Consider the following 27,862-nt stretch of genomic DNA (forward strand, 5'->3'; position numbering starts at 1 on the left):
TACCATTAGCAGTCAACACTCAGGGGAAGAAGTATGTCAAATTCAGTCCCTTAAAGGCCCAGTGCAGTCAAAAACATAATATTCCTGTGTTTTATATTTCCACACTATGAGGTTGGAATAATATTGTAAAATGGTGAAAATTATGATAATGCCCTTTTAGTGTAATTGCTATTTAAAAAGGCTGCCTGAAAGGTCAGTCTGTTTTGGTGGGTTGGCGTTTTGGCCAGCCTGGTCACCCGGCAGTAAATTAGTTAATAGACCAATAAGAAATAGAGTTCCAAACCTCTCTGCCTATAACACCTAGTTTTCAGTTTTTCCCTCACAACTCAGACTACTCCCAGACAGTCCTTGCAAATTCAAGCAAGAATTTTGCTTGAGTAATTGCTCTTTGCTAAGAAGCTATTTGTGTCTTTTTGACCATTTTAATTGAAAACAATTACAGTAAAAACATGAATTTTGCTTGATCCAGCAATGCGATGCGGAGGCTCCGTATGGAGGGTGTGACGCAATTGCGGAGCCTCCGGAGGCTTGCAGAGGCCAAATCAAGCTCCGTACGGTAATGCCATGAGCCTCCCAAATTGTGTAACAATGCAGAGGGCTCTGCATAGCTGCACATTGACATGATTGGTTGACAGTAGGTGGGGGCGGTACGTCCAGTATAAACATAAACTCAGGTCCTTGACAACTTCCTTCACAACAGCTCTGCTCCGTGAAGCAAGAAGTATGAATGCCCTGACTTCTGTGGAGGCTGCATCGCTGTAAATGCTGTGTGGCCACTTCAGACGCCAGATTTGTACTTGTTACCCAGAAATGATTTGATATTAAGATAAAAACAGCTGCATTGAGCCTTTAATGCATAATAAACACTGAACAAACAGCTTCTATCTTGGTTCCCATCATATCGCTCAACATCGTAGGCAGTCACCATGTGGATCTCTGTGTGTCTGATCAGCTCTTTCCTTCATATCACTGCAGGTGAGTCCTACAATATCCTAACATGTAGACTATGTAATATTTATAGCAAATAAAACCTCCTACCTACCCTGCATAAGCAAAAGTGTCAGATAAATGTATTCAAACAACATCTGGCATGTGTTGAGAAATACAAAGTTATCAGAATATCTTGTACATTAAAAATACATACTGTCTGCTTCAGTAAACAGGAAACACAGAAAATGTTGCTGGTTGATTTTATTCAATACAGATTTAAATGGGTTTCTTGGTTGTATGGTTTAATAACAATGTTTTATAGCATCGATTTTAAACAAATAAAATGTTGATGAAATCTCAGACCTGTCGATGTTCCAAAGTCAACATAAGTGGATTGCTGTTTAAAGTACGAGCAAAATGTAAAATGACGCAAAGTAATCTGTTGATAGTTACTATCCATACAGATGTCATGTTTGATGTGTATTGTTAATGGAGCTCTGTAATCCTGTTATGACATTAAAAACATTATGGCTAATGTTGTTTTGTGTTTCAACAGTACAATGACATTAAAAACATTCTGCCGTATGTTGTTTTGTGTTTCAACAGTACAATGACATTAAAAACATTCTGCCGTATGTTGTTTTGTGTTTCAACAGTACAATGACATTAAAAACATTCTGCCGTATGTTGTTTTGTGTTTCAACAGTACAATGACATTAAAAACATTCTGCCGTATGTTGTTTTGTGTTTCAACAGTACAATGACATTAAAAACATTCTGCCGTATGTTGTTTTGTGTTTCAACAGTACAATGACATTAAAAACATTCTGCCGTATGTTGTTTTGTGTTTCAACAGGCTGCACTCTGTCAGTCGCTAACTATGGTGAGATCACTGTCTACTCAGGCCAGTCTGTTCTCCTGACCTGTTCATGTACTGAACCCCAGGCTAAACCTCCCAGCGTCACATGGACTAAACTCAATCAGCAGCCTGGGAAATTAACCAAGCCCTCACAGGATTCTCTCTACAGAGGCAGAGTGGAGATGTTTAATAACAACTCTCCTGGGAACCTCTCTGTCCGCCTCTCACACGTCACTGAGGACGATGTTGGGTGGTACAGGTGCCAAATCAGTCATGAATACAGAGACATCAAACTCACTGTTAAAGGTAAGAGACGCTGCTAATATCAGGCTTACATCACTCTGTATAGAAAGTAAAACAGGAAACACACTTAAATTAAAAAATCTATACACAATTAATGATATGGCCCATCTTAAAATCTATCAGCCATTTGAAATTATTATTAGGTATAAGACAGGTAGCAGTAGTATTGTTTGTAATGTTTGTTGTAATTGTTTGTTAAGTGTTTATGGTAGTAGGTGTAGAGATCTATGATTTTCTGTAATTAGAAAATAAGTATCCAATAACACATTGCTTTGGGTTTCAACAGGCTGCACTCTGTCAGACCCTCGATCAAGGGTGGTCAATGGATCCCCAGGCCAGTCTGTTCTCTTGCCCTGCTCCTGTAGTAAAACCCAGACTAAACGTCCCAGTTTCACATGGACTAAACTCGGGGATCAACAGACACCTGAGATAATACTAATCCAGAGTGATCTCTACAGAGGCAGAGTGGAGATATTTAATAACACCTCTCCAGGGAACCTCTCTCTCAGCCTCTCACACGTCACTGAGGACGATCAGGGGTGGTACAGGTGCCAAATCAGTGAGACTCAATTAAGAGACGTCCAAATTGATATTCAAAGTAAGACAGACAATTCTGTTTAATCACTTCAATCTTTTTGAACACCATTATTGATATAATCTACTCACTTTTGGAAATCATCTGTAGATAATGTAACAGCATACTGTAGATATTGTAACATACTGTAGATATTGTAACAGCATACTGTAGATATTGTAACAGCATACTGTAGATATTGTATATAACATACTGTAGATATTGTATACAACATACTGTAGATATTGTAACAACATACTGTAGATATTGTAACAGCATACTGTAAATATTGTAACAACATACTGTAAATATTGTAACAGCATACTGTAGATATTGTAACAGCATACTGTAGATATTGTATACAACATACTGTAGATATTGTAACAGCATACTGTAGATATTGTATACAACATACTGTAGATATTGTAACAACATACTGTAAATATTGTAACAGCATACTGTAAATAATGTAACAGCATACTGTAGATATTGTAACAGCATACTGTAGATATTGTAACAGCATACTATAGATATTGTACACAACATACTGTAGATATTGTATACAACATACTGTAGATATTGTAACAACATACTGTAAATATTGTAACAGCATACTGTAAATATTGTAACAGCATACTGTAGATATTGTAACAACATACTGTAGATATTGTAACAACATACTGTAAATATTGTAACATACTGTAGATATTGTAACAGCATACTGTAGATATTGTAACAACATACTGTAAATATTGTAACAGCATACTGTAGATATTGCCTCCCCAAGAATCACTGTGAAAGAATTGCAGGCGTTGTGGCGTCTTGGGGTCACCAGGTTTCAAAAAGCACCATCAGACACCACCTCCACAACCACAGATAAGATCTAAACCAGGCCAGAACTTGTTCGTGTAGACCAATTTGGGTTTCCAATCCCTCCAAAAGAATGTGGTGATCGATGGTATCAAAAGCAGCACTAAGGTCTAGGAGCACGAGGACAGATGCAGAGCCTCGGTCTGATGCCATTAAAAGGTAATTTACTACCTTCACAAATGCAGTCTCGGTGCTATGATGAGGTCTAAAACCAGACTGAAGCGTTTCGTATACATTGTTTGTCTTCAGGAAGGCAGTGAGTTGCTGCGTAACAGCTTTTTCTAACATTTTTGAGAGGAATAGGAGATTCGATATAGGCCGATAGTTTTTATATTTTCTGTGTCAAGGTTTGGCTTTTTCAACAGAGGATTTATTACGCCACTTTTCACATCCTACTTATCATTGTGGTATTATACGGTTAATGGGACAAGGTTACTGTAGGTGTGTCTTATTTTCTGTCTCCTAGGATGAGTCCTCTGCAATGTGTTCCACGATTGCAGACAGAAACACTGGTTTAGGCGACAAGACAACAATACCTCTCAGTGCACCAGTAAGAGACCATGTGTTTGTGTGTGTCTTAAAGACTGTTACTGGATCAAGTCATGTCAAATTCAGTGGCCAAATTAGGGTCTCAAGAAAGATAACGTCTCGATCATTGTGCTATTTCTGTGCTGTGGACGTCACTGTTTTGTCTCAAACAGGAGGCTGCTGAAAGGAAGACGGCTCATAATAACGGCTTGAATGGAGAGAATGGAATGGCACCAAACACATAGAAAACGGGTTCAATACCATTCCATTGATTCCGTTCCAGCCATTACTATGATCCCATCCTCCCCAATTAAGGTGCCACCAGCCACCTGTGGTGTCTCATTGTATCTCTCCTCTCTAGGATGATCCCTCTGTAATGTATGATACGGTTCAAGAACCCAGAAACAACAACCAAGAGGAGACAACAACACCCCTCAGTGCTCCAGTAAGAGAAGTACAGTGCGTGTGTGTTGTGAGTGAGTGAGTGAGTGAGTGAGTGAGTGAGTGAGTGACTGAGTGAGTGAGTGAGTGAGAGAGAGAGAGAGAGAGAGAGAGAGAGAGAGAGAGAGAGAGTGTGTTTGTTAGTATAAACATTATCTACAGTGTAAATGAGTGTGAATCTGTGCATCCCTATAGATGTCTCTTACTGTCCCTCTCTACTGGAGGATCCCTCAGTGACATACTCTACCATCGTCCACATGAAAGGAAAAAGGAACGCAGTAGTGAGTCTGGAGAGAGGTGGAGAAACAGAGTACGCCACTATCAAGACAGGCACGTTCTCCAGAGCCACTGTACAATAGGCCTACAGCCATCTCACAGCCTTTTCCTGCAGAGAGATCTCATATTGGGCCCAGTATCAAGAGGTTTGATCTGGCACACATGACGATAAATATATTTCACTCTCTACTAAGATATGTTGAGTGGTTATCACAGGAAATCAGATGTTAACCTACAACCAAAATAATAAAGTCCCAGAGATATAGGCAAGATGATTGGTGAAGCAATAAGATACCATTTTGTTTTTGTGTAGCTGAGACAACCAAAGCACCTTATATGGCTTAAAGTTCAGCCAGTTCTCTTTTTATATCGTTGTTGTGCATTTATTTTTAAATATGTGACCTTTTTAAAATAGAGACGGATGATTTCAGACATGTTTGAGAAAAAGGAAAATGTGGTTTGATGTGTCAAAGCAAAAAAACACAGATTTCACAATCAGTATTGCAAGAGGTTGCTTGGGTGGCTATTAACACGGATATCATCCATCTTAATTTATACACTGTACTTCTTATTTTTCTTCCAAGTAACTGCTACACACTGAGCATTTCATCATTCTCGAAGTTGACCAAAAAAAATGTAAAGGATACAAATGTTTTTAATGTCAGAATTTGTCAGAGACAACAATCTTTGTGAAAACAACCTCAACCTTTTGTCAAAACCTGTTAGTTAGCTACAGTACTTCCTCTTTCGTGTAATGGACAAATCACACATTGTGGACTTCCTGAAGAGGGAAAGCAGTCTAACAAGGTCATCAACTGAAGCATACACTTCTGAAGTGCACAACTAACAGGGAATTACATGTTTAAGTGTGTCCTTTTCTTTGTCTTTTGACAAAGTCAGAGTCTCCAATCATGACTGTAAATACTCTGAACAAAAATATATATGCAACATGTAAAGTGTTGGTCCTACAGTATGTTTCATGAGCTGAAATAAAAGATCACAGAAATGTTACATACACACAAAAAGTTTATTTCTATCCCAGGCTCACCCATGTCTGTACCTCTGCCCAGTCATTTGAAATCCATAAATTAGGGCCTAATTTATTTATTTCAATTGACTGATTTCCTTAAATGAACTGTAACTCAGTCAAATGTTTGAAATTGTTGCATGTTGAGAGAGAGAGAGAGAGAGAGAGGTTAGTACAGTGGTCCCAAACTTGGTGTTGGGGCTTCATGTGTGGTCCTGAGAGACAATCTGTACTAATCTTATCAAACAAGTTAGGATTTATTTTTATTCTGTATGTTTCAATATGAACATTGGACGTGGCCTATCTACCCTATAGGCCTACATTAAAAAGCAATCAAAAGGCAAACGATACATTTTTTTTTAAATGATCCATGATCCACCTTTTTTCTTACCACTGGTATTAATACAGAATCATAGGTAATATTTTAATAACTAATGTGAATGTGAAAATATGATCATCTGTGTGCTCCATTGATGTCTGTTTGTGCAGAGCTTAATTAATGCCTAGGAATACAAATGTGAATGTTCTGTCACTTGAGAAAAGAGATACAGTGCATTCGGAAAGTATTCAGACCCCTTGACTTTTTCCACATTTTGTTACGTTACACACTAAAATGGATTAAATAAATAACAATTCTCATCAATCTACACACAATAACCCATAATGACAAAGCAAAAACAGTTTTTTTGCACATTTTTTCACATTTATAAAAAATTAAAAACAGAAATACCTTACTTACATAAGTATTCAGACCCTTCGCTAAAAGACTTTAAGCTCAGGTGCATCCTGTTTCCATTGATCATCCTTGAGATATTTCTAGAACTTGATTGGAGTTCACCTGAGGTAAATTCCATTGATTGGACATGATTTAGAAAGGCACACACCTGTCTATATAAGGTCCCACAGTTGACAGTGCATGTCAGAGCAAAAACCAAGCCATGAGGTCAAAGGAATTCTCCGTAGAACTCCGAAACAGGATTGTGTCGAGGCACAGATCTGGGGAAGGGTACCAAAACATTTCTGCAGCATTGAAGTGTCCCAAGTACACAGTGACCTCCATCGTTCTTGAATGGAAGAAGTTTGGAACCATCAAGACTCTTTCTAGAGCTGGCCGCCAGGACAAACTGGGCAATCGGGGGGGTTGGGCCTTGGTCAGGGAGGTGGCCAAGAACCGGATGGTCACTCTGACAGAGCTCCAGAGTTCCTCTAGATGGGAGAACCTTCCAGAAAGACAACCATCTCTGCAGCACTCCACCAATCAGGCCTTTATGGTAGAGTGGCCAGACGGAAGCCACTCCCCAGTAAAAGGCACATGATAGCCTGCATGGAGTTTCCCAAAAGGCATCAAAAGACTGTCAAACCATGATAAATAATATTCTCTGGTCTGATGAAACCAAGATTGAAACCTTTGGCCTGAACGCCAAGCGTCACGGCTGGAGGAAACCTGGCACTATCCCTACGGTGAAGCATGGCAGCATCATGTTGTGGGGAGGTTTTTCAGCAGGAAGGGACTGGGAGACTAGTCAGGATCGAGGGAAAGATGAACGAAGCAAAGTACAGAGAGATGCTTGATGAAAACCTGCTCCAGAGCACTCAGGACCTCAGACTGGGATGAAGGTACACCTTCCAACAGTACAACGAACCTAAGCACACAGCAAAGACAATGCAGGAGTGGCTTCGGGACAAGTCTCGATTGAACATCTCTGGAGGGACCTGAAAATAGCTGTGCAGCGATGCTCCCCACCCTGACAGAGTTTGAGAGGATCTGCAGAGAAGAATGGAAGAAACTCCCCAAATACCAGTGTGCCAAGCTTGTAGTGTCATACCCAAGAAGACTTGAGGCTGTAATTGCTGCCAAAGGTGCTTCAACAAAGTACTGAGTAAAGGGTCTGAATACTTGTGATGTTTCTGTTTTATATTTTTTATAAATTAGCTAACATGTATAAAAACCTGTTTTTGCTTTGTCATTATGGGGTATTGTGTGTAGATTGATAAAAAAACATGTTTTTTTAAGTCAATTTTAGAATAAGGCTATAACCTAACAAAAAGTGGAAAAAGTCAAGGGGTCTGAATACTTTCTGAAGGCACTATAGACCTACATGATACAACCCTGCATAAAGCAAGCTCAGCCCTGTTAGTTCTATTGGTTCTGAAAGCATGGTTTATTGAGTCATTATTAGTTTTACACTTAGGACATGACCCCCTGCTGTTGTGCTGTAGAATTAGTCTCTTGTATAATAAATTATACACATTAGTTTGTACTAGATTAAGTGTACATTTTAGTTAACTGTAACTGTGTTAGTTATGCTCCAACTTTCCATCCATCTTGTGCCAACATCAGTTCTTTTGAAGTCATGGTTACAATATTTGTTTCTAAGAGATTGTCAGTTGGATATTCTCTCTGCAACGTTTTGTATATCTTCAGTATCACATGAAACTGACAAGACTTTATATACACACTTTATACACGGTGAACTGACACAAAACCCACACACATTCACATGCACTACATACGCACACACACACACACACACACACATACACGCACGCACACGTACACACACACACACACACACACACACACACACACACACACACACACAATATGCTGCTCCTACTCCCTTCTTTTTTTACTCGTATTATTACATGTCTACCTCAAATACCTTATTATTATCTATCCTGATGCCTAGTCACTTTACCCTGTCTTCATGTACATATCTACATCAAATACCTTATTATTATCTATCCTGATGCCTAGTCACTTTACCCTGTCTTCATGTACATATCTACATCAAATACCTTATTATTATCTATCCTGATGCCTAGTCACTTTACCCTGTCTTCATGTACACATCTACCTCAAATACCTTATTATTATCTATCCTGATGTCTAGTCACTTTATCCTGTCTTCATGTACATATCTACCTCAAATACCTTATTATTATCTATCCTGATGCCTAGTCACTTTACCCTGCCTTCATGTACACATCTACCTCAAATACCTTATTATTATCTATCCTGATGCCTAGTCACTTTATCCTGTCTTCATGTACACATCTACCTCAAATACCTTATTATTATCTATCCTGATGCCTAGTCACTTTACCCTGTCTTCATGTACATATCAACCTCAAATACCTTATTATTATCTATCCTGATGCCTAGTCACTTTGCCCTGCCTTTATGTACATATCTACCTCAAATACCTTATTATTATCTATCCTGATGCCTAGTCACTTTATACTGCCTGTATGTACATATCTACCTCAAATACCTTATTATTATCTATCCTGATGCCTAGTCACTTTACCCTGTCTTCATGTACACATCTACCTCAAATACCTTATTATTATCTATCCTGATGCCTAGTCACTTTACCCTGCCTTTATGTACATATCTAACTCAAAAACCTTATTATTATCTATCCTGATGCCTAGTCACTTTACCCTGCCTTTATGTACATATCTACCTCAAATACCTTATTATTATCTATCCTGATGCCTAGTCACTTTACCCTGCCTTTATGTACATATCTAACTCAAATACCTCGTACCTCTGCACATTGATCTGATACTAGTACCCCTATATATTGCATCATTTTTGTGTATTTTATTCCTTTTGTGTTACTATTTTAATAAAAACTATTTTTTACTCTGCATTGTTGGAAAGGGTTCATGAGCAAGCATTTCATGGTAAAGTCAACACAGTTGTATTCAGCACATGTGACGAATAACATTCGATTTGATTTTAAATGAACAGGGGCCTGTTGCACAAAACTAGGATAAGGGATTAAGCCAGGATATGTTGGTGATCCTGGCTCAATTGATCCGTAATCCGGTTGCACTAAAGATGGATAGGGGGCAGGAGGATATGTTATGGTATAAATTACCATGGAGGTTTATTCTGTGGAGCTAGCCTGCTCCAGACCAGGCTAAATTCCAGGATCTATTTAATCTCATCCCTAATGTCAGTCAGCAGTCACCACAAATGGAAACCAATAGTTATTTCACTGCTCACTATACATTGTTATCACATATAACTAGACCCACTGTCATTATTTAAACGTTTGTGATCATTAATTTCAATGATTTTGGATAAAAAATAATTTTTTGATTATGTTGCTATCATTAGATAATTTACAGTTTCCCATAGACTATAAGGCTATATATAAAATGATAGAATATTAGGGCCACAGAGGGGGAAAAAACACAAGTAATAATATTGTAACCGGTTGTTTTAAAGGAGGACAGTTGTTAAAATGACAGATGTGGGGCATTTCGTGAAATTGTACTTCAGTATGGTTTCATAAACAAAGACATGCTGATGTGCCAGAATATTAAGTATCACATTGTCATAAGTATCAAAACTGTAAAAACAATATGTAGCTTTTCTGCAGAAAGAACCAGCCTCATAAATTTATGACTTTATCCTTTTTCTTCAGTGTGGCCCTAGTACTCTGTCATATAAACAAATACACATTCCATATGAATATAAAAACACAATGTGTAACATTATGTTCCTTTATTGAATAAGGACAAAACAAAGCAGGTAAACCATCAGCTCCTTTCGAAACTGAAGTCACAGTGACTACAAGATGGAAAGCACAGAATCCAAGCATATTATACAAAATGATACATACACATTCAAAGGTCTGTATATAACACACCCTGCATGTCTGCACACTAAAATAAATGCAGGACAAATCCATACACATCAACTGAACAGACAAATGAATGGATGCAGTAGCCTCCCTGCAGCCTTGTATTACACACAGTATACCGCACAAACATCATAAGAGGCCAAATTCGTAAAAAAACGAACCCAAAAAAACCCAAATTCCTCTGCCACCGCAGGACATATTTAACCAAAATTGAAAGCACACATACTAACTAAAATAATTCAACACATATTGGTCCCTCAGCAGCCGACCACTGTCGTCATCAGGGAAGATTGCCGGATTGTCCCAGTCCATGGCTGGTGGCACTCTGGGGGCCCTCTCCTTCCTCAGGCAGGCCACATTGTGGAGGACAGCACAAGCCACAGTAATATCACATGCCCTAACAGGGCTGACCCTTAATTTGTGAAGGCAGTGAAAGCGTGCCTTCAGGAGGCCAAAGGTCATTTCAACTCTGGCCCTGGTCCTGGCATGGGCATGGTTGTAGGCCTGCTGTGCTTCCTGGGGGTCTGTGAAAGGTGTCAGGAGAAAAGGCTGGCAGCCATACCCCCTGTCTCCCAGCAACACACCAGAGAATTCACCTGTCAACACAAAATCTCATCATTACTACCTCATAAACACAGTGATATTCTTGACACAGCCATGATGGTTATAAATAGGGGTTGTGTGGCTTACCTTGTGATAGGCACTGATAGATTTCAGAGGCCCGAAAGATTCTGGAGTCATGGACTGAGCCAGGCCATTTTGCCACAACATTGCTGATCACACAGTCAGCATTGCAGACCATCTGAAATCATAAGATGAGGAATATTACACCAATCAATGCACATCACTGGCAATGCAGAGTGTTCGTCAATGGACAATATCAAAAAGTTATGTTCACCTGAACATTAATGCTGTGAAAGGATTTCCTATTCACAAAATCGGCCTCATGGGCACCTGAGGGGGCTTTTATCCTTATGTGTGTGCAGTCCACTGCACCAATGACATTGGGGAAACCTGTCACACAAAGTAATGAGTATCCTACTATGTGTTAACAGTTGTCCTGTAATTTGTAGATCCTCTTACCTGCAATCCTATAGAACTCCTCTTTGATGTCACAGAGTCTTCTGTGGCCAGGGAAGGAGATGAAGACATCTGCTAATGCTTTGATAGCCAGACACACACTCCTTATTGTGCGGCAAATTGTGGCCTTGTTCAGCTGTTCTGCATCCCCCACTGAGTACAGGAAGGCTCCACTAGCAAAAAAGCGCAAGGCCACACAAACCATTTGCTCCACACTCAGTGCATGGCTCCGTGCAGTGCGGTGCTTAATCCTGGGACCCAGTAGTCTGCATAGATACCTGATGCCATCTGCAGAAAACCTGTATCTTTCATATAGATGGTCATCAGGGAAGGCCAGTGGGTCCAACCGGTCCCTGAAGACCCTTTCTCGCCTGAAGGCTCTCCTCAGCACAAGTGCTTCTTCATCCACCACATCTCGCACGAATGGGCATGCCATTGTCAGAGCAGAAAGGAACACACAATTTTGGGCCTTCATATAGGCTAGTGGCCACACCTGGTGCTGGGGGGGTGGGCAAAAGAGGGCAATGCCTTATAACGATGACTTGGTTGTACTGATTGCTGGGAAAATAAAAAAAAACTTAGAAAGATGCCACCGTCCTGTGTGCTCACAATAAGAGCTCATATGTCATGGCTCACTTGACTTTACGAGAATATACCTAATTTTTATTTTGAGCTGTGTCATCTTCTTGGAGCTGGGGGAGGAAAGAAAAATAATGATTAATACATTTGTGTTACAGTTAGCATACAGTGTACATTGAAGGCATATCTCACCTCCCTCTCAAGTTTTTTTATTTCAAGGTCCAGTTTCCTAATTGTCCTCTTTTTTATTTCGGACTCCAGTGCAAGATTTTCCATCTTTTTCTTCTTGTACTGAATGTCTATGTCTGCCAGTTCTATTTGGCGCCGGAGGTGGTTGCCATACAACTTTCTGATAGCTTGTGAGCTCTGTGAACACAATACAATTAGCGCAGCTGGAATTTGGCAGGATGTGGTGTCCTTTTATTAATACGCACTATGTTGCCAGGCTGGTTTTCCCACTGTATAGCATCTGGGTCCTGTAAAAGAAATTAGATTTTTTGATTTTGATGAGGACTCCTCACCATTGTAGAGTAAATAGTACTTTCACAGTCTTAACATGATACCTCATGCCTTCTGGAATCCAGAGAGATGGTCTCCTCCTCATCATCGTCTCCATCATGTGCTGTTGCTGCTGCACTGGGGCCTTCACCCTATCACATTTAATCGGATTCATATTGAAGCTAGTAGACAAGACATGCCAGGCCTACAGTATGCCTTTGATGGAGTACTCACTGGATCAGCATCGTCTGGTGCTTGTGCTGGTGGCTCTAACAGGAACACAGTGCTGCCAGACACTGCAAGGCAATAGGTAAACCAAAGTCAGACAGTCCAAATTGATTCAATATGAATGTGGTTGTATCCCATGTAGAGATGGAAGGACATACCTTGAATGAAGCGGGTGGCATCTTGGGAGGAACCTATGCTCGTCTCTTTCCCCCCAGGGATCCCCTCTAAGACGGGCCTGCCTTTATTTAGCTCCAAGGCCATGTCCTCTGCTGGGGTAAGGTCAGCCTTTGGTGACCCACCACCCGTGCCTTGTCTGTGGGTATTCTTTTTCACTGCTAAAACAGTACAGACAATGTGTGAGCAGGCACCTTCTGGGTACAATATATGCTTGTGCTTTGTTAAATATTAGTCAGGGACCATACCATTCTGCAGAATGTTCTTGTATTTGATTTTGACCTGCTGCCATGTCCGTTTTGGCCCGTTCATGTTTAATCTACACACACACACACACACACACACACACACACACACACACACACACACACACACATTTAATGGAGTCACACTGCAAAAAATTACTTGGTATTTTTGTCTTGTTTTCAGTAAAAATATCAAAAAATCTATCATAGCTTTATACAGTGTGATGGAGTTACTTTACACAATTTCACTCATATCTGCAGTGCATTTCAATTAAAAATTTAACCGTTTCATAATTACAGTACAACTGCATTTTTGGAGATGTGAATTAAATATTTGAATTGTAATTGTGATGTTTCAGCGGAGCGGTAACTGTGTAATTGTGCACTACTTACGCATTCAGGCGGTCTGCAATACTTTGCCACGCTTTTTCTCTTTGCTTTATCACTGTGGCGGTGTTGCCTTTCTTCTTAATTATATCTTTTACCTCCTCGTATGCCTCCATGAGGATTTGTGCTTCCGACGGGGAAAAGTACGCGGCTCTAGTTGCCATGGTAAATCAGTTAATCTGTGATCTGTGGCGGGGTCTATTTGAGTGAGCCGTGAGCGCGCACCTATCCAGGATTGGTTTCACCTGGCTTAATGAATCCGTGTCTGCTCATCCTGGCTTGGTCTTTGTGCAACCAATTAAGCCTGGACGCACATGTTTTGGCTTCATTGAGCTCAGCTGAGTCATTTATCCCGGATGTCTTAATTCTACTTTTGTGCAACAGGCCCCAGGAGTGTATGACTTTGGCAAAAGTATTTTGTATTTGTAGTATTTAGCAGCTCCTCTTACTGGGTTCAAAACAGGAATAAAACATTCACATCACAACAAACAACAGCCTACATCATAAATAAAACAATTACATCACAACAAAACAACAGCCTACATCATAAATAAAACAATTACACCACAACAAAACAACAATCTACATCATACATAAAACAATTACATCACAACAAAACAACAGCCTACATCATAAATAAAACAATTACATCACAACAAAACAACAGCCTACATCATAAATAAAACAATTACACCACAACAAAACAACAATCTACATCATACATAAAACAATTACATCACAACAAAACAACAGCCTACATCATAAATAAAACAATTACACCACAACAAAACAACAATCTACATCATACATAAAACAATTACATCACAACAAAACAACAGCCTACATCATAAATAAAACAATTACATCACAACAAAACAACAGCCTACATCATAAATAAAACAATTACATCAAACAAAACAACAGCCTACATCATAAATAAAACCATATATCATACAAGACATTACTACATTATTACTCTAATATTACACATTTACAATATAAAATGTAAAATACTACATTACTACATTTTACAATATGTGCGTGTGTCCTCACAGTCCTGGTTGTGCCGTGAGGTGTTGTTTTATCTGCTTTTTCAATCTGATTTTACTGCTCGCTTGAGTTACTTGATGTGGACTAGTGTTCCTTGTAGCCATGGCTCTATGTAGTACTGTGCATTTCCCATAGTCTGTTCTAGCTATGGGGACTGTGAAGAGACCTCTAGTGGCATGTTTTGTGGGGTATGCATGGATGTCTGAGCTGTGTGCTAGTAATTTAAACAGACAGCTTAGTATATTTAACACATCAACACCTCTCACAAATACAGGCAGTGATGAAGTCAATCTCTCCTCCACTTTAGCCAGGAGAGATTGACATGCATGTTATTAATGCTAGCTCTCCATGTACTTTTAAGGGCCAGCTGTGCAGCTCTGTTCTGGGCCAATTGTAAGTTGCCAATGTCCCTCTTTGTGCACTTGACTATATGACTGGGCAGTAATCCAGGTGTGACAAAACTAGGGCCTGTAGGACTTGTTTTGTTGATGGTGATGTCAAGAACGCAGAGCAGCGCTTTATTACAGACAGACCTCTGGTGTATAACACAGTCTAGCCTATGTCATCACTATTTATTGATTTAATATGTTTTGGATGAAAGAAGGCTCTTCAGTAAGGTCATTCCACTATCAATGTTTGTCTATGGAGATTGCATGGCTGTGTGCTCGATTTTATACACCTGTTAGCAATGATTGTGGCTGAAATAGCCCAATCCACAAATTTGAAGGGGTGTCCCCATACTTTTGTATATATAGTGTAGTTGTACTAGGGACTTTAAGGGTTACCCCCTTGCCGCAGGTGATGGGAGAAACAAACAGTGAGGAATTCCAGTAGGCGTAGCCTAAAGCTGATCTTTCTGGTTCATCCCTATTGTTTAAGTGAACGATGGACAATTTATGGCATTTATGGCAGCCGGGCAAGTGGAGCCTGCTCTGTGGTTGTCCCAATAGGAAGGGGAATTTTTAAAACTAGGTGTGGCTCAGTTGGTAGAGCATGGTGTTTGCAATGTGTTTGCAACGCCAGGGTTATGGGTTTGATTCCCACGGGGGACCAGTACGGGGGGAAAAAAATATGAAATGTATGCATTCACTACTGTAAGTCGCTCTGGATAAGAGCGTCTGCTAAATGACTTAAATGTAATAAAAAATTCTAGTAGGGGTGCTGCAAAATACGTAATTTTTTTTACCTGCTACACTGGAGGCATAACTTTTGGTCAGGGCGAGCAGAGCTTGAGCAACTTTATCCTACTGCTCTGACTGGCTGAGATACTATTATAGTGGTAACTCACCTAACCACGCTAGCCTCGCCCTGATGTTGGTGCTAACAAGCTAGCAAGCATGCTATGTTGTGTTACACATCAACAGCCATTGTCAGCCAATCATATCAAATGTTATTGGTCACATACACATGGTTAGCAGATGTTATTGCGAGTGTAGTGAAATGCTTGTGCTTCTAGTTCCAACACTGTAGTAATATCTAAAATGCAATCTAACAATTCCAGAACAACTACCTAATACACACACATCTAAGTAAAGGGATGGAATAACAATATATACATATAAATATATGGATGAGAGATGACCGAGCGGCATAGGCAAGAAGCAATATATGGTATAAAAATACAGTATACACATTTGGGATGAGTAATGCAAGATATGTAAACATTATTAAAGTGACTAGTGATCTATTTATTAAAGTGGCCAGTGATTTCAAGTCTGTATGTAGGCAGCAGCCTCTTTGTGTTAGTGACAGCTGTTTAACAGTCTGATGGCCTTGAGATAGAAGATATTTTTCAGTCTCTCGGTGCCAGCTTTGATGCACCTGTACTGACCTCACCAATCCAGTAGGGGTTGGATGCTATGGTGCGCTTCAATTGGTTCCTCGCACTGTGATATTACCTACGACTTGCACAAAGTTCAGCTTTGCCCCCCACCAAAAAAAGCATTATTTTCATATACACCGGTGCAGTATTAAAGGGTCAGCCATAGTAGTACAGCGCCCCTGGAGCAAATTAGAGTTAAGTGCCTTGCGCAAAGGCACACAGAAAATGTTTTCACCTTGTCTTCGAACCAGCAACCTTTCAGTTACTGGCCAAACTCTCTAACCTCTAGGCTACCTGCCGTCTCACTGCATTCAGCTCCATAGCCCCATGCTCGCATTACCCACCAGTCCCCGCCCACTTCACTTCTCACCGTTTTCCTCTCATGGAGCACAATCTCACACTCTGTAACAGTTAGGCCTACGTGTCCGATGTAGCAGGCCATTTAAACTGATTTTCCTGCTTCCTCCCTATTGTTTAATTAAGAGACTGACAAGTTATGGCATTTCTTTGTGTTAACAACTGTCTTCACATTTTCGGGTAAGTGACCATAATCTTCCGACAACCAAAACATTCTGCTGTCTTGGCCAATAGGAAAGAGACTTTCAGACCTTAAAGGTCCAATGCAGCTGTTTTTATCTCAATATAAAATGATTTTTGGGCTACAGTTAAGTACCTTACTATGATTGTTTTCAATTAAAACGGTTTGGTCGTATTGGTCTGTTCACTCATTTATCACCTGGGGATGTTACCAGGCGCCCAAAACTCAATCCCACCTAAACAGGCTGACATTTATTTTCAAACAGCTCTTACACTAAATGTGAATTATCATAATTCTCACAATTTCACAGTATTCTTCCAACCTCATAGTGTAGAAATATATATAAAACATAGAACAATCACATTTTTGACTGCACTGTGCCTTTAAAGTCAATCTCTGTGTAGAGTATGACATAGCGATTAATCAGTTGTCATGTGTTGCTGCCTTGCTATGTTGTTGTCTTAGGTCTCTCTTTATGTAGTGTTGTGTTGTCTCTCTTGTCGTGATGTGTGTTTTGTCCTATATTTATATATATATATTTTTAATTCCAGCCCCTGTCCCAGCAGGAGGCCTTTCCTTTTGGTAGGCCATCATTGTAAATAAGAATTTGTTCTTAACTGACTTGCCAAGTTAAATAAAGGTTAAATAAATAAAATAAAACATCTCAGATTTGAGATTACACAGACACTCCAATGAATAGCAGGATAGTGATTGCTTTGCAATGCTTGCAGTTAACATTAGCCAGTCACTGATTCCTTCCAAATTGTTGAATTTGAAATTTCCATTTTGTTGTGTAATGCTTATGTCCAATGGCCGATGAGCACCAATACATTTTATCTATAATTTGTCTTCATTATTTCTCTTCAAATGACAAGGATTCAAAAGGATTTGCCAGTAGATGTTTGACTTGATTCATGATGATGACTGCTAGCTAAGATTTTGAAAGTATGAGGTTGAAATGATCAGTCCAATCGAAGCTACCGTACATATACCGTGATTTGACATCATTTTATCTGTGACCAATGACTTTGAGCCTTCTTGGATGGGCACTTCTAAGGTAGCTCTACGGCATCATCCAAGGGGCTAGAAATGTCTATCTCTCCCCTTATACTTGGCGGTAACGTAGTATCCCCATTAGTGACAGAACACTGAGCCAATCACGGCGCAACGCTCTGTATTTTCTGCTGGCTTGCCCCACCACCACTGAAAGCACTGAGCCAGGCTGAAACACCTGCATTTTGGAGCTGCCTTATCAAGAAAACGGAAAAGAGACCATGTTTGTAGGCGGTTTTATTAACTCAATGATATATCTTTTTTTTACAGTGTTTGCAAACTGATATGTGACACATATGCAAAACATATGCAAAACAGGCACACTGTGTGTCACATCCACAACACATTTGGGCCGTCCACAAAGCCAGTAACTATAACGATAACTATAATAATAAACTATAAACTACAGAACTATAAAATGTTGGTGAGCATCCACACTAGAGGAAAGTATCGTTCTACAGTCCTGCACCTGTCAATCAACTGATCAACGTATCCTACTGCACGCTGCCTATTAATAAGGTGGTAACACAAGACCGTTAAGGTCTCTAACCCACAGATACTGGTTCAGATCATTCATGAGGTCTCTAACACACAGATACTGGTTCAGATCATTCATGAGGTCTCTAACACACAGATACTGGTTCAGATCATTCATGAGGTCTCTAACACACAGATACTGGTTCAGATCATTCATGAGGTCTCTAAACTACAGATACTGGTTCAGATCATTCATGAGGTCTCTAACCCACAGATACTGGTTCAGATCATTCATGAGATCTATAATGCACAGATACTGGTTCAGATCATTCATGAGGTCTCTAACCTACAGATACAGGTTCAGATCATTCATGAGGTCTCTAACACACAGATACTGGTTCAGATCATTCATGAGGTCTCTAACCCACCGATACTGGTTCAGACCATTCATGAGGTCTCTAACCCCCAGATACTGGTTCAGATCATTCATGAGGTCTATAATCCACAGATACTGGTTCAGATCAATCATGAGGTCTCTAACCCACAGATACTGGTTCAGATCATTCATGAGGTCTCTAACACACAGATACTGGTTCAGATCATTCATGAGGTCTCTAACTGTTTCTGACCATTCAGTGTTTTCAGGGTGTGTCCTGTGTCATAGTGACAACTTGAATGAAGGCTTGCAACCTTGGCAATTCCCACTGGTTATGATTATGGGCCCACAGTTTTCACATGATAATGGAGTCAGTTGGTATATCATAGTTAGACCCCTACACCCATTTTGTAATCTTCAGACAAATTACATTTTCACCATTCTTCAAAACTTTTTCACTATGTTTTGGTAGTGACACATTGTTTGGGGTGGTAAGGAATTGAAGTTTGGGGTAAAAATAGGATACAAATTATTATTTTTTTTCATCCCCTAATTTGCACCACTTCTGTAGAATGACCCATATACTGTTCATCTGTAATTACAAGTACAGGTGCATTAACACAGTCTAGCCTATGTCATCACTATTTGTTGATTTGATTGTTGGATTAAAGAAGGCATATGTCATAGGCTAGACTGTTACCACCACTTTGTTTCCCCTGGCCAGACCGGACAAGGCATATAGAGGCCTACAGTTGATCAGTCTGATACAGCATGTCAGATCACTAACTTTTAGGTGTAGGCTGCTACAACATTGCTGTAAAGAGTTCTTGCCTGTGTCTGATGGGAGTAAGTTATTTTCCTGTCCCATGCCCGACCTGCATGATCTGTGATTTCTGTGAATCTGATTAGTGGTGTGGCATTTTTTTCTCTCCTGATGCTAACCAGGTGAAATTCCGTAAACAAGCTGTAGCAGAGATATAAGGGTTACCCCATTGCCTGGGTCAAGTGGACTGGCCAGTTGGACAGAGATATAAGGGTTAACCCATTGCCTGGGTCAAGTGGACTGACCAGTTGGGTAGAGATATAAGGGTTACCCCATTGCCTGGGTCAAGTGGACTGGCCAGTTGGACAGAGATATAAGGGTTACCCCATTGCCTGGGTCAAGTGGACTGTCCAGTTGGGCAGAGATATAAGGGTTACCCCATTGCCTGGGTCAAGTGGACTGTCCAGTTGGGAAGAGATATAAGGGTTACCCCATTGCCTGGGTCAAGTGGACTGACCAGTTGGGTAGAGATATAAGGGTTACCCCATTGCCTGGGTCAAGTGGACTGGCCAGTTGGACAGAGATATAAGGGTTACCCCATTGCCTGGGTCAAGTGAACTGGCCAGTTGAGGAAGAGATATAAGGGTTACCCCATTGCCTGGGTCAAGTGAACTGACCAGTTGGACAAGTTGAGCCTGCTTTAAACTTGCCAAGGGGGATACAAATAAATAAATGAAAACAACAAAGCTATAAGGAATTCCAGTAGGTGGAGCCTAAAACTGATATTGCTGGTTGATCCCGATCGTTTAAGTGAAATGCGGACTATATATGACATTTATGGCCGCAAATTGAGCCTGTTCTGTGGTTGTCCAATAAACAGGCGATTGTGGTTCAGGTTTAATAGAGTGATCAGCCTACCACTGGCTTGGTTCTAACTGCGGGGAGGAGCTCACAGCCTGCAATAAAAGCCGTCTGATTCCATGTAATACGTAGAAGGCTTTGGTTTTCGCGCAGTAATAAACTGTCGTAGGGTAAACGGTGTCCTTTAACGCAATATTATTTTGTCCAATAGAGTCAACAGTAAGATAATTTGTTTGTAAAATGACTTGGTCCGTAAGTAGTTGTTTCATTACTCTGGTCGTTCTGTTCCTCTGGCGGGTCGATGAATTCACAGAAGCTTGCACTTGCATGATTGTACATCCTCAACATGCTTTTTGCAAAGCAGACATCGGTAAGTCATTTTAGACATTTCTGACTTCTGTAGTTTCTCTTCACATGTTGGTAGGCTGCCTACTACACCGTATCATGCAAAAATGTTATGAATTCTGTGTCGTTGTAATTATTTTCAGGACATGCTCATTAGGTCTATTTACATGTTCTCGCAAGTATTTACATTAAGTCGGTAACAATATGGGCTATACCTGGGGTGTATTCATTACGGAAACGTTTGCCACTTAAGAACCAAGTGAAACGGTGAGGGACCTACTTTAATTTTTACAATATCAAATGTATTTATATAGCCCTTCTTACATCAGCTGATATCTCAAAGTGCTGTACAGAAACCCATCCTAAAACCCCAAACAGCAAGCAATGCAGGTGTCGATGCACGGTGGCTAGGAAAAACTCCCTAGAAAGGCCAAAACCTAGAGAGGAACCAGGCTATGAGGGGTGGCCAGTCCTCTTCTGGCTGTGCCAGGTGGAGATTATAACAGCACATGGCCAAGATGTTCATAAATGACCAGCATGGTCAAATAATAATCACAGTTGTAGAGGGTGCAACAAGTCAGAAACTCAAGAGTAAGTGTCAGTTGGCTTTTTCATAGCAGATCATTCAGAGTATCTCTACCGCTCCTGCTGTCTCTAGAGAGTTGAGAACAGCAGGTCTGGGACAGGTAGCTCATCCGGTGAACAGGTCAATAGAAACTCTCTGATCCCTGAGGACTGGAGTTTCCCATCCTTGCTCTAGGCCTAAAGATGACTGACTTGTCAAATGAAATGTTCAACATGACATTATTCAAAGCTTCACATACTTGACATTTTACTTAGAACTCATCAGAATAAATTAGGCGTACATGGCAGAATGGACTAGGCTACATGTCTCAGCTATTAGGTCACTGTTCTGTAAACTGTACTCACTCATTCAGGGTTTGGCTCTCGCAGATAGGTTGGTTAATGGTGGTTCATTCTGTTAAATGAGAAGGTAGTTCTATTTTGATAAATTGCTGTTAACACCACACTATCAACTGTGAGTATAGACACCTCGTATAGAATAGGTTAGTCATTGTGAATATAGTGTCTTGGCACCTTTTCATTCTACTTCAACCATGGATACAGTATGGTAAGACAGGATGGTTGAGGGTGTTGGACAGCACTACCTCATGAGCAGCTACTTGACCTTCCAGAGAATCTTACCTTGACTCAATTACTGTTTGTTAGTGAAGAGGAGTGATGACATGCAACATGCTTCCCTGAGGACAGTTCCTGTTTAGTTTATGGAAAACTGAAGTGAAGAGACTTTATTTTGTGGTATATTCTCCAAAATGATTGAGGGACACAATGTGTAACACTTGACATGAGAGTAAATTGTTTGGCATGATGGCTTTGAGGGAGCAAGCTCTGTTGGTAGAGGATAGTGCTAAAGCCTGTGACATCTTGGGTCTGTAATGGCTTCTATGTACTCTCAGATCCCTTAACACCCTGAAACTGATGTTTGACTGGTGCAGCAGAAACTGATTATTTCAGTAGTTAAACCATGTCTCCCTCTGTTTATTTTGTAGTGATCAGGGCCAAGGTGGTTGGTGTGAAAGCTGTGTCTGGTAACACCCACTATGATGTCCAACAGATCAAGGTATGATCAGCCTTTATATTAAGTGGTTCTTCCTGCACTGAAACATTGAAGCCCACCGAACCCAAGTCTGACAGCTGGTCCCAATTTGGACCCAACCCTGAAGATCTGGATGGGTACAAGCAGTGTAATTGGAGCTTCCACCATTTAAAAAGAAAAAGGGCCTATTTATAAAAATGGGTCATGCCTCTTGCTCAGTGGCAAAGGCATGTTTCAGTGAACGTTCCTACCAGTCCTAGACAATGTTGACATCTCTATTAATTCAGATGCCACTTCATTAAAGCAGTTAGATGCAGTTTAATATGGGCGACAGGTCTAGTACTCCACACTACATTCTCAACGAGGAAGTTGGTTGGCCCTGTTTGATGTCACGTAGGTTGACACATTGCAATATTTTAATTTATTAAACCCTTTTACAAAACTTTATTGTAACGAACAGCATTACTAACCTTCAGACATCAGTTACCACACCTGGTGTAAGGGATGAATAACTTTGGAAAAGTCCTTCAGTCTTTACTCTGTTAGGTAAATGCCTTTTTTTTTTTTATTGTTTTTGTGGAACAAAGTTCTAAAACTGTCTGCCTCTATGGCAATTCAAAATGTGTTGAGGACCTTATTACTGATGAATGTGTTAATGACTGTTTCTGTTCTGCTTGTATTTGGATATGTATTTCAGGGCTCCTCTGTAAAAGAGACCAGTGAGGTTAAGCTGTCTGTACATGCCATATACACATCAAACTGTAGATGTTTGATGTATCCTTTCTCTCCTTGTGATTGGCTAGATGTTCAAAGGTCCTAACCAGGATATCCATGTCATCTTCACTGGAGGCCCGTGTCGCGCGTTTCTGGAAACCAACAAGGAGTATCTCTTCACAGGTGCGGTCCTCACTAGGTTACCTAAGTTCCATTGCCAGCACTGGTTAGAAATGCTTACAGCCTCATAGCCTACTATTGACTTCATCTTGTATAAGAAAACAAGTGCTTTAGAAACTACATTCTCTATGCACTTTATATTAGCTTACAAACTCTAAATCGTTATACATGCTAATGAAATTAAGTTGAATGTTTAGTTCATTTTTTTATGATGATTTCCGGGCTGCATCTGTATATTTCTTGTTGCAGTTTCCTCCAGGGACAGATCTAGGCTCATATCCTAACCATATGTGGGGGGGAAAAACAATCCAAGAACATTGTCTAAGGCCAGCATCTCCTTTGTCTGCAGGCAGGCTGAATACTGATGGAACAGTGCATGTAATAATGTGTGACTTCATTCAGTCCTGGGAGGCTTTGAGAGACACACAAATGAGGAGCTTGACTCTGCGCTACCAGAGCGGCTGCGATTGCAAGGTGTTAATATTACTATACATCTGTGTTGTGTATTTACACGGCACGCTTAGCACTCAGGTCACCATTAGCAAATGCAAGCGCTACAGTATTTGATCTTGGTCTTTCTCTCTACCTACTCCGATCTACAGATCATCCGCTGCAATTCCCTTCCCTGTCCGATCAGCGCCCCAGATGAGTGCCTGTGGATGGCGATTGGCCAAAGTGGACCCTGGGACAACAACATTGCCTGTATCAAGGGGGGTGATGGGTCCTGTGCCTGGTACAAGAGGATGGCACCGCCCAAGAAGTAGTTTCTGGATATTGATGACCCCTAAACTCTACAGGTCATCTACTCACAGAAAAAAAGCTACAACCCTAAATTATGATTAAATGAATCTAGGAGGTAGTTTACAACAATTAATTAGAGGACCATATTGACTTGTGAAGTTGTGATGTCACTGAGGGCAGGTTGCAGGAAATGGTCAATGTGATAGAGAGCAACAATTTTATGAAAATGTCACTTGTTGTAAAAGTACAATAAAAATTAACTACAAATACAGCGCTTCAAGTACTAATTTCTTGTGCCATTAATTTGTTTGTTTTTAAACTGGAACCAAAGGCATTATTGAACGTGGTCCTGGAATAGTTTGTCTAAACCAGGACTTCAGCTTTATGTCATTGACCAAATTAAACTCATTATTTCTTCCTTGAGATGAGCTGTTTTCAAGTGCTTGTCAGAACTAGCAAAAACTGAAATTTCCGACTTGCACGTCACCTGTACTGGCAGTACAGTGCATTCGGGAAAGTATTCCGACCACTTACCACATTTTAAGTTACAGCCTTAAAATGGATTAAATACAAGCTTTTGCTCAGTCTACACATGATACCCCATAATGGCAAAGCAAAAAGGTTTCGATTTTATTTGCCAATTTAACAAAAATCCCTTATTTAGGGTTTCAGACCTTTCGCTATGAGAGTTAAAATTGCGCGGCTCATTGTTTCTACAACTTGATTGGATTCAACCTGTGGTAAATTCAATTGAATGGGCAGGCACACATGTCTTAGGTCCCACAGTTGACGGCGCTAAAAAACAAGCCATAAGGTCAGAATTGTCCGTAGGGCTCAAAGGATTATTGGGGCACAGATGTGGGGACGGTTAACAAATGTCTACAGCATCGATTGTCTCCAAGAACACAACCTCCCTACCTGGAAGAAGTCTGGAACCAAGATTCTTCATAGAACTGGCCGCCGAGCCAAACTGCACAATTGGGGGAGAAGGGCCTTGGTCAGGGAGGTGACCAAGAACTCGATGGTCACTGACAGCATTTTCTGGAATTTTCCAAGCTGTTTAAAGGCACAGTTAACTTAGAAGTTTACATACACTGACTCATTGGAATTGTGATACAGTGAAATAATCTAAACAATTGTTGGAAAAATTACTTGTCATGCAGAAAGATGTCCTAATCGACTTGCCAAAACTATAGTTAACAAGACATTTGTGGAGTGGTTGACTTCAACCTAAGTGTACGTAAACTTCTGATTTCAACTGTATATTATTTAGGGTTAGGAAACTGGCAGCTGGAATAAAGTGTTGAGGTCCTTTACGCACAAAATATTGGTGAATGGAAAATCCTGCAAGTTGAGATATTTAATCCATTAAATATTGGAAGGTGACGTGTACAAAAGGTAAATGAGTCATTTGGAAAAGGGGATTGTAAATATAAATGACAATTAAGATCTATTTTGCCTTATGATTGCTGGAGACCAATGTGAAACCAGTAATAAGGCAGCAAACCGAAGCATATCACCTTCTCCAAAGTGAAGTTTATGAAATGTTGGCCTTTTAAAACCTGAAAACGGGATCGTTGTCCCTCCCGCGGGACGGTTGAGCTAATGTAGGCTAATGCGATTAGCATGAGGTTATAAGTAACAAAAATTTCCCAGGACGTAGACATATCTGATATTGGCAGAAAGCTTAAATTCTTGTTAGTCTAACTGCACTGTCCAAAAAATAATACCTTGGTATTGTTTGAAGAGAGTTAACAGTTATGAACTTAAAATTATTAATAAACCAATTAGGTACATTTGGGCAGTCTTGACACAAAATTTTGAACCGAAATGCAATGGTTCATTGGATCAGTCTAAAACATTGCACATGCACTGCTGCCATCTAGTGGCCAAAATCTAAATTGCGCCTGGGCTGGAATAATACATTATGGCCTTTGTCTTGCATTTCAAAGATGTTTTTTTTCTGTGTATTATCTTTTTCCAGATCTAATGTGTTATATTCTCCTACATGCATTTACTTTTCCACAAAGTTGAGTGTTTGCTTTCAAATGGTATCAAGAATATGCATTTCCTTGCTTAAGGTCCTGAGCTACAGGCAGTTAGATTTCGGAATGTCATTGTAGGTGAAAATTGAAAAAGAAGGGGCGGATCTTTAAGAGATTTTAACAAATTACATTTGGAGACCGAAGCTATAGGCTTCTGTAGCCATGCGCAAATGACAGTATAAATCGGCAAACATACTTGCCGAGCCCATGCATGCGTTTTCATGGTTTTGCGCATTCTTCACGTGATAGAAATCTGAACGAACTCACAGCGCTTTGAAAAGTTGATGTAATTATACCTGTACTTTCCTGTGGATATATTGTCTCCCATTCCTACCAGGGAAAGGACCAACCACATGGACAACCGTTAAAATGCATTAAAATATCTTTTTATTTAACATTCTGGCTTGTAGAGGTCGTGAGAGGAAACTTTCCTGATTCAAACTCAAATTTCTGCCCAACGTATAACTCAATGTAGTTCATAGCCTGCTTTCCAGACAATGTTCACACATGACTGTATGGCCAAGCACGACTCCAACTCAATCAAATTTGCTGACTACACACCTGATTACAAACAGCGAAGAGGCAGCCTACAATGCGAGCATGGGGCGATGGCGCTGAAGACAGCGGGGCCGCGGGTAGCCTAGTGCAGTGTTTTCCAACCCTGGTTCCCAAGTACCCCAAACAGTACACATTTTTATTGTAATCCTGAACAAGCAAACCTGATTCAACTTGTCAACCTATCATCAAGCCCTCAATGAGCTGTTTGTCCAGAGCTACAACAATGTGTTCTGTTGGGGGAACTGGAGGACCAGGGTTGGGAACACTGGCCTAGTGGTTAGTGTGGCCAGTAACCGAAAGGTCACTGGTTGGAATAACTGAGCAGTCTGTGTGCCCTTGCACATGGCACTTAACTCTAATTTGCTCCAGGGGCGCCATACTAATATAACTGACCTTTTAAAACAACACATTTCACTGCACCCATCTGGTGAAAATTACAATCAAACATTTTTGTGGAGGAAAAGCTGAACTTTGTTACAATCAGAAAACAAATTGCCCCACCACTCTTGGACTTGTGACACCTCTGTGACCAATCAGATTCATGGAAATCACAGGTCGTGCATGGCGCAGGGAACGTCTATAGAAAGCAGCGCGTTGCTATTATTTTAACGGAAAATAACTTACTCCAGATAGACAAGCATAAACTCTTTACAGAAATGTAACAGCCTAGAATGGGGGTTTAAAACCTACAGCTGCATATGCCAACACGGCATATCCTACACATATAGCACACCGTGCAATACAATCTTAACACAAGAAGCTGGCCAAAATGTATACAATGTTCTCTGCAATTAGATCACCAGAGTTTGATTTCTAAATGAGATGAGTTCTCAAACGTCAGCAGCTGCCCAATACGTTGGTGAGTATGCATAGTGGATGCACAATGTCTGGGTGGTTTCATACCTAATTATTAACTTTACCATGTTTAAAGAGATAATCACTGTCTGATTTGTTCCCCATCTACCAATTACTGCCCTTTTAGATGGTTTTCAAAAAGCTTCCTGGTCTTTGAGGGTCTGCTAAATGACTGAAATGTATAGACTACTCATCCCACTAAAGAC

General features: G+C 40.3%; 2 protein-coding genes and 1 long non-coding RNA gene across 3 annotated transcripts; all 3 read left to right on the forward strand.

Annotated features, from left to right (window-relative positions):
* The first annotated feature begins 732 nt into the window (after positions 1–732).
* Positions 733–2,839, forward strand: LOC115205414 (polymeric immunoglobulin receptor-like). Its single transcript, XM_029771415.1, has 3 exons — positions 733–975; positions 1,787–2,095; positions 2,379–2,839. Exons 1-3 carry the CDS (start codon positions 927–929, stop codon positions 2,711–2,713), a joined length of 693 nt encoding a protein of 230 aa, XP_029627275.1. The 5' UTR covers positions 733–926; the 3' UTR covers positions 2,714–2,839.
* A 1,056-nt stretch (positions 2,840–3,895) lies between these two features.
* LOC115205479 (uncharacterized) lies at positions 3,896–5,222 on the forward strand. The gene is made up of 3 exons (XR_003880625.1): positions 3,896–4,086; positions 4,426–4,509; positions 4,701–5,222. It is a non-coding gene; the product is annotated as an uncharacterized LOC115205479 (long non-coding RNA).
* Positions 5,223–20,645: 15,423 nt separating this feature from the next.
* On the forward strand, positions 20,646–24,469 carry LOC115205516 (metalloproteinase inhibitor 2-like). Its single transcript, XM_029771628.1, has 5 exons — positions 20,646–20,970; positions 22,517–22,587; positions 23,367–23,460; positions 23,807–23,931; positions 24,060–24,469. The coding sequence occupies exons 1-5, from the start codon at positions 20,841–20,843 to the stop codon at positions 24,219–24,221; spliced, it is 582 nt and encodes a 193-aa protein (XP_029627488.1). The 5' UTR covers positions 20,646–20,840; the 3' UTR covers positions 24,222–24,469.
* Positions 24,470–27,862: the final 3,393 nt, after the last annotated feature.

Source organism: Salmo trutta, chromosome 1, assembly GCF_901001165.1.
Source record: "Salmo trutta chromosome 1, fSalTru1.1, whole genome shotgun sequence".
Lineage (NCBI taxonomy): Eukaryota > Metazoa > Chordata > Actinopteri > Salmoniformes > Salmonidae > Salmo > Salmo trutta.